Raw genomic sequence first — 15,946 nt, 5'->3', positions numbered from 1 at the left:
CCAGTTTCAGGGGACCAACATTTAGTGTATAGGGCAGATGTTCAATCTTTGAAATGTGTTAGAGCATGGGAACAGTTTCACCCCTGGCTGTCATTTCAAATTTTGAATTTCTTAAGTTTTTTTTTTCTATAATTTGTTAAATCTATATAAATAAAATGGAATGGTGTTTGTATGTCACGAAATGGCTTTCGAACGGGTCAACAGATTTGAATGATTATTTTTCCGTTTTGTTCGTTAAGTGTTCCGACGTGTTTGTGTGTATAAAAATCCTAGGATATTCACCGGTAAAGTCGGAAAAACGAGCGTCAACGGAACTGTCACTTTGTATGGGACGATTCATAGCTTTTTTAGACAGCCTACTTGATGGCAAGACGAAGTTTGCCGGGACCACTAGTATTTTATAAAAATCAATTTTGTTAACTTACATACAGTCAGTGACAAAAGTTGGTTATCAAGTGCTATTTTTCCATGCACAGTGCTCATATTTGAGGCTTTGTATCTCAGCTTTTGGTAGTCCGATTAAGCTGAAATTTCAGTATCGAACTACCGAGAGACTTCAAAGTTTAAATAAAAAACGATCAGTTGTGGGTGATTGATGTGTTCTGATAAATTGTTTAACTTCTGAAAGTAAACAACTTTGCCCAACAAACCAACCACCCAAAATTTATAGTTTTTTATTTAAATTTTAAAGTCTCTTGTCTACTTACCTTTGACAACCCTCTGAAACTCTTTGGAAAATAACTGCAATGTATTGAATTCACTACAGACAAAACTTCAAGTTGTTTGTAGTTCGTCATTCAAATTTCAGCCAAAACGGATAACCAAAAGCTGAGATACAGATCCTCAAATTAATGCATTTTGTATGGAAAAACAGCAGTTGATTGCTAGGTTTTGCCATTGACTGTAAATCAATTTTGTCTAAATTAGTTTCACAATATCTAAATTCATAATAATATTTAAAAAAAAGTTGTAATAAATGATCATTTTGCACCCTGTTTTACGAATCCAAAAGGATAGGCGTAGTGGTTCACATATTTGGAAAAAAAAAATCTAATGATTTTCGTTTCAAAACATTAGATTATAAAACCATGATTTTCTTAGGTTATGATATATGATACATTTTAAAAACTTTTATTTTTGTCCCTGATTGAAGCAAAACATATCTGGTCACTTTACCATAGTTATTAACTGAGAGCTTTCTTTGCCAAAGTTGCCATTTTCGCATTCGTATATCGTGTGGTAGGTACGATGATACTTTATGCCCAGAGAAGTCAAGGAAATTTCCATTACGAAAAGATCCTGGACTGAACGAACATTGAACCCAGACACCTTCAGCATGGCTTCGCTTTATAACCGAGAGTCCGCTAACCACTCGGCTAAGGAATGAATGCGAACCCCTATGATGGGCAAATCCGTGTCGATATCGAGTTCTTCCGCATGAATATCTGCAGATACCCCTAATGCAGTCGATTTTTTTTCTGTTTTATTGTAGTATATCCCGTGTCCTTTGTATAGTGCATGTCGTGTTACTTTGTCTAGTGATTTTTTTACTGTTGTCATTCCTAACTTGGAATTCGAACCCATGACCCTCAGCTTGGTCTTGCTGAATAGATGCGCGTTTACCGCTACGGCTATCTGGACTCCCTCGATGTCCATCGAGGAATTGGGCATCTCGAGTTTCTGCGTATCATCCTTTAGCTTGACTCCCACGCTGTCCAAAGGGGAACAGGTTGTGACACCTTTGTGCGTCCCTCTTCTAGTGGAAACTGGACGCCAGAGGTTGTCCGCCGGTTCTGGTACGACATTGACTTCCGCACCGACGGGGCCCTGACTATCCAGTCTCAAAACTGGGAATTGTGGGGAACAGGTTTTTACACCCTTGTGCGTCCCACTGACAATAGAAGTACTCGAGCGTCGGAGGTTATCCGCTAGTTCTGGTGGGGGTGTAGCTTCCGCCCCGGCTGCCCGAGACCACCACTGTTTGTCTGTTTCCGGTGCTTTGTGTTTCTGTAAGTGGTTGCTCAGTTCGTTCCTTATACACATTTGCTTCTGGGCAATCGAGAGGAGTGAAGATGTTGGCTTAGTTGTAGCCACTCAAGTAAGAACTGTTGATTGACAGGAACTGAGCAAGTTGAGGTTTTACTTTTTTTTTGTTAGCCCTTATATTCTCCTCCTGCTTGCGGGTCTTGCTGTTCCGCCGCAGGTTGAGAGCATTGTCGGAACCCTTACTGGAATCCGACCCTTCGTGATGTCTTTTATTGGGGATGGAGATGTTTGTCTGGTGTGAGGTGTGTGATAACACAGAGGCCATGCTTTCGTATTTGGGCATCTACTTCTGGGACAGGTACACTCTTTCTTTCGACCATGAGCTTCGAGATGATTTCATTTTTGCGTTCTATGGTTTGCTGCAGCTTTTGTACAGTGGCGGTCAAGTCGGCAACTTGCTCAATAAGCTGTTCAATAGTGCCATGTTGCCGGACTATGCCACTGGCGCCAAAACAGGCAACTGCGTTTTCAGTTCTGCGACCCGGATCGTTTTCGGATTTCTACTCCCGTACAGTACCCGAACGGGGAATTCGTTTTATGCTGTTAGACAAATGTTGCCTATGCTGCGGGCAAACGATAAAACGGAACACAGCTAATCCTTGAAAAACGCACAATACATGTGTTCGACGCGTAGGATGTAAGCGAAAATCTGTTTTTGAGTTTACTGACTGAAAGCCATAACCTCAAACATCAACATAACAGTCTAATAAAATATATGAATAGTTGAAGAGAACTCCTATGTTCGTAGAATTGGACAAAGAGCAAAGAAGAAAGAGAGAGAGAAGAAAGAACACAGAAGAATGTGAGATGGGGCGATATTGGAGGGTGTAACAAGTATTATAATAATTTAACTGAGCAAACTTGACAATACCTGGGTTTTACGCATAAGAAAATAAGTTCCCTTAGAAGACGATGATTATATTAAGTCCTCAGCAAAGTTGTTCAGCAGGTCAAGGACATTCGAAAAGCATGGTTCCAAATTTTGCCGGTAGGTGCATGTGAAATTGAGCGTGCTAAACTAGTTCTCTCATGTGATCCATAAGAGATAGAAAGCTCGTGTCTTCAGGAAAGTTGTTCAGAGTGTCATGGACATCCGGAAAGTAGACCTTTCAATTGAAAAAAAAAAATCTGGTCGGTGCCACTAGTAATAAAAAATAATAAGGATTTCAAGCGAGTTATATCTTCTGATCCAGACAAGATTGAAAATTAGAGTCTTGAATAATAAATCACTAGGAAATGATGTGAATCAGGACTGAATCACTGGAATATGAAGTGAATCAATCCTGAATCATTTGAATATGAAGTGAATCAGCTATGAATCACTTGAGCATAAAATTAATCTAGCCTGAAACACTTGAAAATGAAGTAAAACAGACATGAATCACTTGAAATTAATTGAACATTATGTGAATCAACCCTGAAATAGTTGCATATGAAATGAATCAGGTATGAATCATTTGAATATGGAGCAAATTGAATCACTTGGAAATTAATCATTTGAATATGAAGTGAACCAAACCTGAATCACTTGAATATTAAGTGAATCAGTCATTGGTCACTTGAATATGGCGTGAATCTGACATGATTTATTTTATATGGAGAAAATCAAACCCGAATTACTTGATTATGAAGAGAATCTAACCTGAAACACATGAAAATAAAGAGAATCAGACATTAATCAATATAGTATGGAGTGAATTAACATGAATCACTTGAATATCCTAAATCACTTGGATATGAAGAGTTTCTGACTTGAATAATTTGAATATGATGTGCGTCAGGCATGAATCACTCGCACATGAAGTATACCATACCCCAATCCTTAAAAGATGCATCAGATCTGAAACACTTTAATATGATATGATTCTGATTTTAATCACTTCCACTTCCAAATGCCAAAGGCTATCTGAACAACATTATGGACATCCTATCTTATTAAATCAAAAGATTTAACAACAGTCAACCCTCCATAACATCATGATATGGAACAAAGTGTTGAAGGACTAGCGTAAAAGTTAGTTTTCTTGGCAACCTCGGAACTCAGTAACGTCAGTGACGTCCAGATTTCTTTGGCTGTCTGAACAGTTTCGTCAGAGACCCGAACTTGCTATTTCATTAGGATCACAGTACAGAACTAGCTTAAAATTCTTCATTCATTCATATTTGCTTTCCGAATGTCCTTGATCTGTTGAACAACTTTGCTGAAGACCGCACCATTCTAGATCATCAGCATCTCGAGATATAGCATAAATGTTCCTGTTTTGAGGTGATGTTAAACTTTTCAGGGCGATTCAGTTGAGTGTTGTAATACTTTTTCAAGTGAGTCCGTATTTATGACGGGTAGTGTATATTTAATATCAAATCCTTTAAAAAAAATATGAGAAAATTTTCTCCACCATTTCACAAAGCAGTCCATATGTTCTTCTTCTTCTTTCTGGCGTCACGTCCCCACTGGGACAGAGTTCTCTAACTCGATATCGAGATACGGAATATCGAGTAAGGGAGAGTTAACTGTATTTCCTTAATTTGTGGCGAACTCGACACGGGCAAGGAGCCACGTTAATTAATATAAATGATAATAACATTTCCTCAATGTTAATAGAACTTGATCTGAAAGGACCGCAGCAAAACATACCTGCTGGAAATCCTGCATATACGTAGTATATAAAGAGACTTTGATCAAAATCATGTTCTTGCTTGCTATTTTGCAGGTCAAATAAAAAATTGTGATAGAACTGTAAAGACTTAATTTAGGCTTTATTGAAAGATTTTTAAAATGAGGTACTTTATCCTTCACACTCTTCCGAAGTTATGCTTAACGCATAGAAATTGCAGAAATGACAGAGCCCATGGTTTTTTTTGTTATGCATGTACCTAATAAGGATAAAACTTGTTTCACAACTTTAAAAAAATGTCAATACCGTGATGCATCAATATCCGGACTCTTAAACAAGAGCAAATGTTCAAACTCAGTTCTGATATAATAAGGTGTGTCTTGTCCTTAAATCCGGACACCTGAAGTTAGCCTAATATTTAAATCCGGACACTTTCGAATCAAAATCAGAAGTTCCTTAACTTCTTGGATTATTTGCTTGTGAAACTCCTTGTTATGCTCTTAAATAAGCTGTGAGCACTTTTTGAAAAAAAAAAATCTGGTAAAATGCCAAAGAGATTAAGAAAAGATTGCTGCATGTATCACAGAAAGATTTTTTGCAGGTATTGGAGTTATTTATCGATCGATTTTTTGAGTGACTCTATGAAACTACCCCGAGCGCCAGTACCCCTAACGCCATTACCCCGAATGCATAAAATTTTGAGACCTATTCTAGTTAGAAAGTAAATTCTATGATTCCAAATAAGTATTTAACGAGTTTGGCTCAACAATGTTTTTTTTTAATATTAGAAGATAAAAAAGCAGCTAGTTTCTCAGCAAATAATTTTTACATACTAAATTTTGTTTGGATTTGTCCTCTAATTTTGGTGAAATTCACACAGCCACATTGCAATGCTCTGAAGAATAGCCTATTATGAAAAGAAGGGTAAATTTGTAATGAAAAGGATAGCTATAATATGCACAAAATTAGGATGTAGTAAAATCTCTTATTGGACGTCGGTTCCCACTTTCCTCCCATATTTGTAGGTGTCGGGCTACTAGCATTAAGATCTACTTAAAGATTTTGTTTCGTAAACGATGGTAATGGAAGATCATCCTGAGATAGTCGCTGCAATTTTTGTTCTATGGAACCTGCTTAAAGACCCAATCTGATAAACAACCGTTCCACTATAGTAAGGAAACGTTAATACACTTGTACATGTTAGAAAAAAGGCAGTCTCTGATTGTCGCTACAGTAAAAACATTCGTTGGTTTGTGGGACCATTAATTCGAATTTCGATGAGACAACTACAAAAAAAAAAAATTTATTCAAGACAATGAAGAAACGATGATGGCAGAAAAGTGGTGAGCAAATCCATAAGAGACCTGTCTGATTTAATACAAGAAGATAAAAGAAAGGGAAAATTTTTGATTAGAATTATAGCAGGATTCACTTTAGTGAATGCCTTCAGGATATATTCCTTTAAAAAAAGCTGTTCTATATGGTAATATTAGTGACTACCTTATCCAACGAAATCTTGAAAGAACAGCCTATTTAAGAAAAAGGGCAATTTTCTGGTGAAATGTTTGCAACTATGACGTGAATGATCACTGTAACAACGTGATGCTATGACACAACCTATATTCATAAGAAAGGAAAATATTTGTTTAAAAACAAAATTGATATACGAACACCACTAAGAAGTCCAAATACCGGTGATCACGCAGCTGTTCAGCAAGACCATATTTAGGGTTATGGGTTCGAATTACAGCTCATACACAATATGTAGAATGTCTATACAAGCAATGGTACGAGAGGGTGGATAGGTGTCAAAAATGACAATTTTTGGCGTTATGAAATTTGTTAATGAACCCTTGAACTGCGAAAGTGCCCACTTAGCTGATAAACAGGCACTGTATCAGAAAGAATGAGAAGAAGATAGTTGCCAACAAGATATTTCGAAAGAATAGCTCACATATAAAAGAAGAGAAAAATATATGAACATTTTACCGACGAATTTCGTGCGCCATTAATTACCGGTTTTCATTAGAGACGCATTTTTGCCCGCAAAACAAGATACTGCAATGTATCACATACAATTCGGGGTAATGGCTCATTCGGGGTAGTGGCGTTCGGGGTAATGGGATGGAGCCTTTTTGAGCACATGCATGTGGTAAGTGCGAAACAACCGTTAAAAATAGAAACTTGTCTCGTCTATTTCATGTACATCGCCTAAAATTCTCTACTCACGTTTGAAGCTACTGTTTGCAAAGCTCAATTCGTGAGTTGCATTAGGAACTCTCAATTTGAGATTACTTTATTACTTGTAAAACTTTTAAGACCGAAATGATTCCCTCATTCACCCTTTTCAACTTACAATGGACTCCTTCTCGTGTTTGGACGTCTCCGGCCCCAGCTTCAGGTCCGCCGCAATCCGCATATTCTCCAGCACCGTCAGCAGCGTCTGTAGCTGATCCTGTTGCGTGATGTAGCAGGTCATCCGCCTGAAGCTGTTCAGGTTCCGAATGCGCCCATTCACGTACACTGCTCCTTCAACTCCGGTCCGCCTGTAGCCGGACAGGACATCCAACAGGGTGGACTTTCCCGCCCCCGACGGGCCCATGATGGCAATGAGCTGTGATCCGGGAAATTTTCCATTCACTTTGTGCAGGATTTCCTTTTGACCTGAGGAGAAGGGAATGAAGGAAATATATTAATAAAGTAGAATTGCTGTTTTCATCATCGTTTGTTTCTACCAGGAATTCAACAACGGTCAATGTGTTGCAGGAGCCGTAGTTTATAAACTTAAGAGTGTGATAAGCAGCAAGTTGTAAATATCGAAGCTTGATTGCATCCCGGATGCTCGAACGAGCCCTTTTTCCAGGGTGGACTTTGGAGCTAAAGGCTACCGGGGGTGAGCAATGATTACAAAACAGAACTATCAATTCGAGTGTTGTCACAATCCGTACCGCGCATTAGCCGCACTTGGCCAAGTGGTTTATAATTCGATGATAAGGTATGGGCTTGTTTTGTCACAGATAGTAAAAAACATGTTTTGGCCGCAGAGCCGATGTTTATAGTAAACAAATTTCGCACTGAAAATAATGGAAACTTGCCATTCATCAGCTAGGCCAATAGACCTTGAAGCGTCATTTAGCAGTCAACGATTCCGGATTGGTTCACAAAATCAGCCCTTATCAACAGAGCCGAATCGAATCGAAATCCACTTGATGACGCTGAAGATACGTAAAAAGTTTAAACAATTGCCATGGAGCTTTACGCTTATCAGCGCTGATAAGTCGCTTTTTTATCGAAATTTTCATTATATTTGGAAAAGCGTGATAAGGCTAAAGACACTCAATAGTCGCCCGACTAGAAGGATGTCAAGCCAATGGATGACGCGTTACGGAATCAAAGGTTGATTTGTTGCTCTTTATCGCAAAGCACGTCGTCGTAGGTGGACAAGAATGTGCTACGAGGATGAAGAAGCTAAGATTTATTGGAGCCATCTATTGCGTTGGACTTTGGTTGGAATTTCCGATTTGAAGTGATGATTGATGCCGTAATGAGCGCGTTTAGGCGCCAAAAACCTTCGAATGTTATCATTCGATGTTTGATTAACTGGTTTGCTTAGGCAAAACTTCAAGTTCGATTTTAGTTTTATTAAATTTATTAATAGTAACATTCCAAACATAACATTCATTTCTTATATTTAAGAGTTCTGTGTTAGAACACTATCATTTGGTAAAAGTAATAAAGCATTTCATTTGCCGTAGCACTTCCGAAATTTTACAGATTAGTCGATTTCATCTGTTTATACGAGAAAAAAAACACTGAAATTAACTTAACCTCGATATATAACGCACTAGTCGTGGCAATAGAAGATTGCAACGAATTCTGTTTAAAATTGTTAATAATTTTATTCGCGGTTTGGCGCATGTTTCAACTTTGGATATTCTACGTAACTCATTAGTGCTGTACCAAGGAAGGATCTTGAGGATCAATTTCAAACTTTGATTTTGATTCCTCTGCAGAGCTTTTTTTCCTAATATTACAACAGCTGGCTGGCCGGGAAATTTGTTTGAAAATCTAAAGCTTGTTCTCAAGACAAAGTTTCGATTTTCTGTTAATTATTGGGTATAGACAAGGTATGAAGAAAAAATATCCAAACTTTTTTGCAATCTACTACAGATGACACGCAGGTTTCGTCCTTTGGCGGAGAGGCCTGTGTTATCCGCAAACAAAGATTTTTGACATCCCTGAGGTAACTCAGGTAAGTCAGATGTAAAAGTATTGTATAATATTATTTCTAAAATTCTGCCTTGAGCAACAACAGCTCTTACAAGAAGTTTTTCAGACTTGGAGTTTTGATAATTAGCCTGATATGTACGATTTGTCCTTATGTACCTAATTTCCAATTACTCTCAGCTTATTTGCTTATTTTTTTCCTGTTCTAGTATTATAACGAAGCTTTTAATATGTCATCCACATTGATATATGGGAAAATTATTTGCACCAACATCTCCCTAGTACATAAACGCACAAGAGCAATCACATATCATTAGAATGCAATCGACTGCAAATTTACAAATAACATCTCTTGCTATTGCCATTTACCACCCTCATCGTTCCCTCTCATCATCATCATCGCCTAGGCTAGGCGCTGCGAATGCACTCCATCATCATTATTCTCCCGGCGTAAAGCGATCAGCACTGGTGTATCGCGATGAAGTGCACGCCGTGCCGTGAAAGTGTAATGTGCGTTCAATTGATTGAAATGGGTTCAGCAGCGCCACCATCGCGTCGTCGCCTTTATCAGCTGGTTCACACGTCGTCCGATTATCAACCGTCCACTAACCAACTGATGATGGACAACGACACGACGATCGACGGCGAGGTTCACTTTCTTTGTTCTGGATTTGAGCGTTTTGCCCGTTTACGTTGTTGCGAATTGTGCCTGGGAACGTTTGCCAACGCAGAGGGAGAGACATTTGCGCGAAGGTCATCCAGACGGGTGTTCCGTACTCATTAGCAATTCCGAGGCTGTCGTTTGCTCAAGTAGTTTACACCGGTGTGGATGATGAATTGGTAAGTATATAGGTCCAAAGGTTGCGGGGAGGATTTTTTGGGGATTTGATGACGGGTTCTTTGTTGTGTGAGGTATTGAGATGTTTGTAGATCACGAACAGGTTTTCGTTGCTGATGTATTCCAAATCCCACATCATTGTGTGCCAAGTGTGGTAATCGGCAATTGCTAGAGTCATTGATTTGCATACTCGTTGTTGATGTTTTTATCTAAAGGGTTTGAAAGTGAGTTTTCAGATGACTTGATAATTGGGAGCACAGTACACTGAAACCTCCATTTACGTAAATTATATTTAAGCAATTCGGTTTAAAGATATGCTACTTATATAAAGACACCGGGCAAGTTGAAACGGCTGGGGTTAGTTGAAATGGCAAAGCATCGTAGTGAACTTCAATAGTGACCAGGAATTTAATTCCAGAAACAATAAATTGAAGGATAAAATAAAAATTAGGAAAGAAAATTCTGCTAAAATTTGTTAACATCATTTTCGAAACTTTGCATTTCATCTTGCCCCACCCGTTTCAACTTTCCCCGGTGTACCATACTATTGAATGTTTCGTAAACTCTTCACATTGAAGTTTGTGCTACAAATAGAACATCCTAAAGGTTAAAAGATATCCTCCATGATGATCTAAGAAATATCTTTTGAGCTCAAGAGCTACTCAATGGGGCCTTCCTTAGCCGAGTGTTTAGAGCTCGTGGCTACAAAGCAATGCCATGGTGTCTGGGTTCGATTCTAGGTCGGTCCAGGATCTTTTCGCAATGGAAATTCCCTTGTCTTCCCTGAGAATAGAATCTGAGATGAGAATCTTAAGCAACGAAGCATGTAAAAAATTTGAAATCTTTAGCAACAAAAGCATGTAAAAATGTTTGATATCGATTGAGTATTCATGAAGTTATGGTCAAGCAAAGATGATTTGTTTAGTAAAACACATTTACTACTTTCAACTAAGACTTGTATTTATTATGAACAAAATGAATGTCCTATTTGGAGATTGTTGAAATTTTTCGGTGATTATTTCACACTGAAACACGATTATAACGTTTCGGCTTACTGGTTTTCAGCCATCATCAGATTTGATTAAATCGATCGTTCGCCACCAGTGTGGTTTTATTACGTAAGAGTAATAAAACCACACTGGTGGCGAACGATCGATTTAATCAAATCTGATGATGGCTGAAAACCAGTAAGCCGAAAAGTTATAATCGTGTTTCAGTGTGCAATAATCACCAAAAAATATCAACAATCTCCAAATATAACAATGGACGGTGACTTAAACCCTACAGAAAAATGAATGTCCTACAAACCTTAAAAATTTTGAAGAGAATGATGCTAAAAAATTCAAAATTGGCTAGAAAATAACAAAGCAATGTACACTCCAGTAAAGGTCGTAGGTGGGGATTTTTTTTTATTACCGTACGGGTTTGGGCCGAAGGGTCTCAGATTTTCATGAAACTTTTTCCACAGGAAGGGCTCATGGATATATGAATAAAAAAAAAATTGAGAAAAATTCAGGGTTCCGGAAAACTCAGGTGGAAATTTTTTGTTTTCCCTTGACACTACTTACTTTGAAAAATCATAACTCAAAAACGAAGCATCGTAGAAACAAAGTTTTTATACGAAAATTTAAGCAAATTTTCTCAAAAATCCAAAAAAAAATATGAACTGGAAAAAGTTTTCCACAAAATTTTCCACCGTTGGGAAAATTCGTAAAGAAAAGCCGGAAAAACTATGCCCGAACTCGTGGAAAATTTTCAAAAAAATATTTTCGAGAAGGTAATTTTATAAGCTTTAATCACTGAAATTTTTGGAATGCTTTTTTTTTCGTTTTTGAGTTATGGCCAATTTTGTGAAAAATGTCCAGATGTGCCATATAAGACTTTTCTTTGAAAAATCATAACTCAAGAACGAAACATTGTAGAAACAAAGTTTTTATATGAAAACTTAAGCAAATGTTCTCAGAAATCCAAAAAAAATATGAACTGGAAAAAGTTTTCCACAAAATTTTCCACAGTTGGGGAAATTCATAAAGAAAAGCTGGAAAATCTATGCCCGAACTCGCGGAAATTTTTTTAATAAAATATTTTTAAGAAAGAAACTTTATAAACTTTAATTCTGGTAACTTTTAAGATGTACTTTTCTTTAGTTCCTGATCTATGGTCAATTTTGTAAAAAAAATGCAAAGATTTGCCATACATGCCTTTTCGTTAAAAAATTATGACTCAAGACTCATCATGACTTGTCGAACCGGATTCAAATTATCTCAAAAATATGAAATTTTTGAAATGGAATCAGTTTCCCAGGACAATCCTACAATATTTTTCAATACGCTCATTTTTCGTTCCTAAAACATGATCAAATATTGCTAGGATGAGCTGTTTGAACCATATATTTACAAATTTATAAGTTCATAAACAAAATTTCTTAAGAACGAAACTACATAGACTAAGAACAAACTAAGACTAAGACAAAAACTAAGAAAGAGCAGTGAGAAAGTGCAAGTGTTGTCTATCAGCTGTATATTCCTCGTTATTATTTTTTGTAAAGTGAAAAAAGTTTTCCCGAAGCTGTTGAAATGGACAAAGTTCAATATTACGAATACAATTCTTTATGCTGTACCCCTGTGGCCGTCCAGCACAAATCAGTAAGGACAAATCTACGATCGATCAGCCAAGGCCTCATCAGTAAGCTTCCTTCGAATGGAGTTCGGTGGATTACGGAAAAGATGAAAATTTGGTTGGTTGGTTTGACTTAATTAACGAGATTTTTAGCCCTGGGCTAGTTCATCTCGGGACCAACGGCTTTACTTCCCATCCGAAGGAAGTCGTCACTATAACTTTTTACGTCATAAGTGACTATGTCGGGGATGGGATCCGATTCCAGGTCCTCGGCGTGAGAGGCGAGTGTTCTAACCACTACACCAGGTACGTCCCCCGAGATGAAAATTTGCGTGAAGTGCTCCATTACCGGTTCGACAAGTCATGATGAGTCTTGAGTCATGATTTTTAAACGAAAAGGCATGTATGGCAAATCTTTGCATTTTTTACAAAATTGACCATAACTCAGGAACAAAAAAAAGTACATCCTAAAAGTTACTTGAATTGAAGTTTATAAAGTTTCCTTCTCAAAAATATTTTAATAAAAATTTTCTGCGAGTTCGGGCATAGATTTTCCAGCTTTTCTTTATGAATTTCCCTAACGGTGGAAAATTTTGTGGAAAACTTTTTCCAGTTCATATTTTTTTTGGATTTCTGAGAACATTTGCTTAAATTTTCATATAAAAACTTTGTTTCTACGATGCTTCGTTCTTGAGTTATGATTTTTCAAAGTAAGTAGTGTCAAGGGAAAACAAAAAAATTACACCTGAGTTTTGCGGAAAAATAGGCGACCCTGAATTTTTCTCAATTTTTTTTATTCATATATCCATGAGCCCTGCCTGTGGAAAAAGTTTCATGAAAATCTGAGACCCTTCGGCCCAATTTGTACGATAATAAAAAAAATCCCCAGGTGCTGCCCACAAATAACGTAACGCTCTAAGGAAAGGGGGAGAGTACATTAAAATGCAACAACTCATACAATAATTTTAATATTTTTTTTACAAAAAGCGTTACAAAAAGTTATAAACTCTAACTTTCTATCTCATGTGGATCACAAGATAGAACATGCTTAAAATTCTCAATCTAACATGCTCACTAGGGTCACCTAACGGAAAAATTTGCAAACCATAAGTATCTCAATATAAAGCTATGTGAAAATGTGTGTTGCAATAACGTTTTGTCTCAAAAAGAGGTAATTGGTTATACCTAATAAGGGGCGGTCCATTAATTACGTAAGACAGTTCTAGGAATTTTTCACAAAAATGTAAGGTTTTGCATGTAAATCTACCATCACTGCTTACAACCTATACTTCAAAAAGATTTTGGGTAAATTGGTAGAGCTTAATTAAATAAACCTGTATGGGTATGGATTTTATTCAAAACCATCCAAAACATCACTACTTTTGTGGATCGACTTAAATAAGTTATTGAATGACCTTCAATAGTCGGTCAACTCAAAACTGGGTATAATTTATCATGTAGATCTGGACTCATGTACTGTACTTATCGGAGTTATGAGACAATCGCTGAATAAAACTTGGTGTAACTTAACCAATTAAACCTTTATGGGTATTGTTCTGAAGGAATAAAATAGACCCCTTTGTGCGGTCCTTAGCCTCTTGCCCAGCAACTCCTATCCCTACCTCCTCGCGGTACTGGCCGGGGTACGAGTAACCTTAGGGAAGATCGGGTAACCAACCCCCGGTGGGAACTTTGGTCGTATGCTGACAGGGAAGGGGGGGTTTGCTTTTGCTTTTGCTTCTGCAAACCTTGAGCGTCTGTACTCCATGTTAGGAGCGGCTCACAACAGCGTCTGTTCCCCATGTCAGGGGCGGCTGATCATCGTCCGAGTGCCAGAGAAGGACTCTAAGCTAAACTGCGCACTATGGTCCTCCGAACATTTAGGGGGAATGGTCCTCCGGAAATCTAGGGGGTTGGTGTCAGGCCCTGCAAGTCAGCCGTAAGAAAAATGAAGCAACGAATAATCAACGAGAGAATACGAACCGGGACAATCGGCGAAGACCACAGCGACGTAAAGGGACTAGCGATTGGAAGCTCGGTACGTGGAACTGTAAATCTCTCAACTTCATCGGGAGCACACGCATACTCGCCGACGTGCTGAAGGACCGTGGATTCGGCATCGTAGCGTTGCAGGAAGTGTGTTGGAAGGGATCAATGGTGCGAACGTTTAGAGGTAACCATACCATCTACCAGAGCTGCGGCAATACACATGAGCTGGGAACAGCTTTTATAGTGATGGGTGATATGCAGAGGCGCGTGATCGGGTGGTGGCCGATCAATGAGAGAATGTGCAAGTGTAGGATCAAAGGCCGGTTCTTCAACTTCAGCATAATAAACGTGCACAGCCCTCACTCCGGAAGCACTGATGATGATAAAGACGCTTTTTACGCGCAGCTTGAACGCGAGTACGACAGTTGCCCAAGCCACGACGTCCAGATCATCATAGGTGATTTGAACGCTCAGGTTGGCCAGGAGGAGGAGTTCAGACCGACGATTGGAAGGTTCAGCGCCCACCGGCTGACGAACGAGAACGGCCTACGACTGATAGATTTTGCCGCCTCCAAGAACATGGCCATTCGCAGCACCTACTTCCAGCACAGCCTCCCGTATCGATACACCTGGAGATCACCACTGCAGACGGAATCACAAATCGACCACGTTTTGATCGATGGACGGCACTTCTCCGATATTACCGACGTCAGAACCTATCGTGGCGCTAACATCGACTCTGATCACTATCTAGTGATGGTGAAACTGCGCCAAAAACTATCCGTCATCAACAATGTACGGTATCGACGCCCGCCTCGGTATAACCTAGCGCGACTGGCCCAACCGAACGTCGCTGCCGCATACGCGCAGCATCTCGAGGTAGCGTTGCCGGAAGAGGGCGAGCTTGACGAAGCCCCTCTTGAGGACTGCTGGAGCAAGATAAAAGCAGCCATCAACAACGCAGCCGAGAGCATCGTCGGGTACGTGGAAAGGAGAACATGTAATGATTGGTTCGACGAAGAATGCAGGCAGGTTTTGGAGAAGAAGGATGCAGCGCGGGCTGCAATGCTGCAGCAAGGAACGCGACAAAACGTGGAGCGATATAAAAGAAAACGGAAGCAGCAAACCCGACTATTCCGGGACAAAAAAGCGCCGCCTGGAAGAAGCGGAATGTGAAGAAATGGAACAGCTGCATCGTTCTCAAGAAACGCGAAAGTTCTACGAGAAGCTCAACGCATCCCGAAAAGGCTTCGTGCCGCGAGCCGAAATGTGTAGGGATAAGGACGGAAGCATCTTGACGGACGGACGTGAGGTGATTGAAAGGTGGAAGCAGCACTACGATGAACACCTGAATGGCACGGAGAACACAGGCGACGAGGGTCACGACAGCGGAGGAAGTGACTACGTCAGCACGGCGGATGAAGGAAACCAACCTGCCCCCACATTGAGGGAAGTTAAGGATGCCATCAGCCAGCTCAAGAATAATAAGGCCGCTGGTAAAGATGGTATTGGAGCTGAACTCATCAAAATGGGCCCGGAGAGGTTGGCCGCCTGTCTGCACCGGCTGATTGTCAAAATCTGGGAAACCGAACAGCTGCCGGAGGAGTGGAAG

General features: G+C 39.3%; 1 protein-coding gene across 1 annotated transcript in view; it reads right to left on the bottom strand.

Annotated features, from left to right (window-relative positions):
• LOC5570858 (ATP-binding cassette sub-family G member 4) overlaps positions 1–15,946 on the bottom strand; it is a 52,208-nt gene that overhangs the window by 17,198 nt on the left and 19,064 nt on the right. Inside the window, exon 2 of the mRNA XM_001653314.2 lies at positions 7,018–7,325. Within this exon, the coding sequence (XP_001653364.2) occupies positions 7,018–7,325 (308 nt within the window). The remainder of the gene's footprint in view (positions 1–7,017; positions 7,326–15,946) is intronic.

Source organism: Aedes aegypti, chromosome 2 (genome assembly GCF_002204515.2).
Source record: "Aedes aegypti strain LVP_AGWG chromosome 2, AaegL5.0 Primary Assembly, whole genome shotgun sequence".
NCBI classification, from domain to species: domain Eukaryota; kingdom Metazoa; phylum Arthropoda; class Insecta; order Diptera; family Culicidae; genus Aedes; species Aedes aegypti.
Note: the sequence above shows the minus strand (reverse complement) of the source record. Positions and strands in the feature narration are given on the sequence as shown.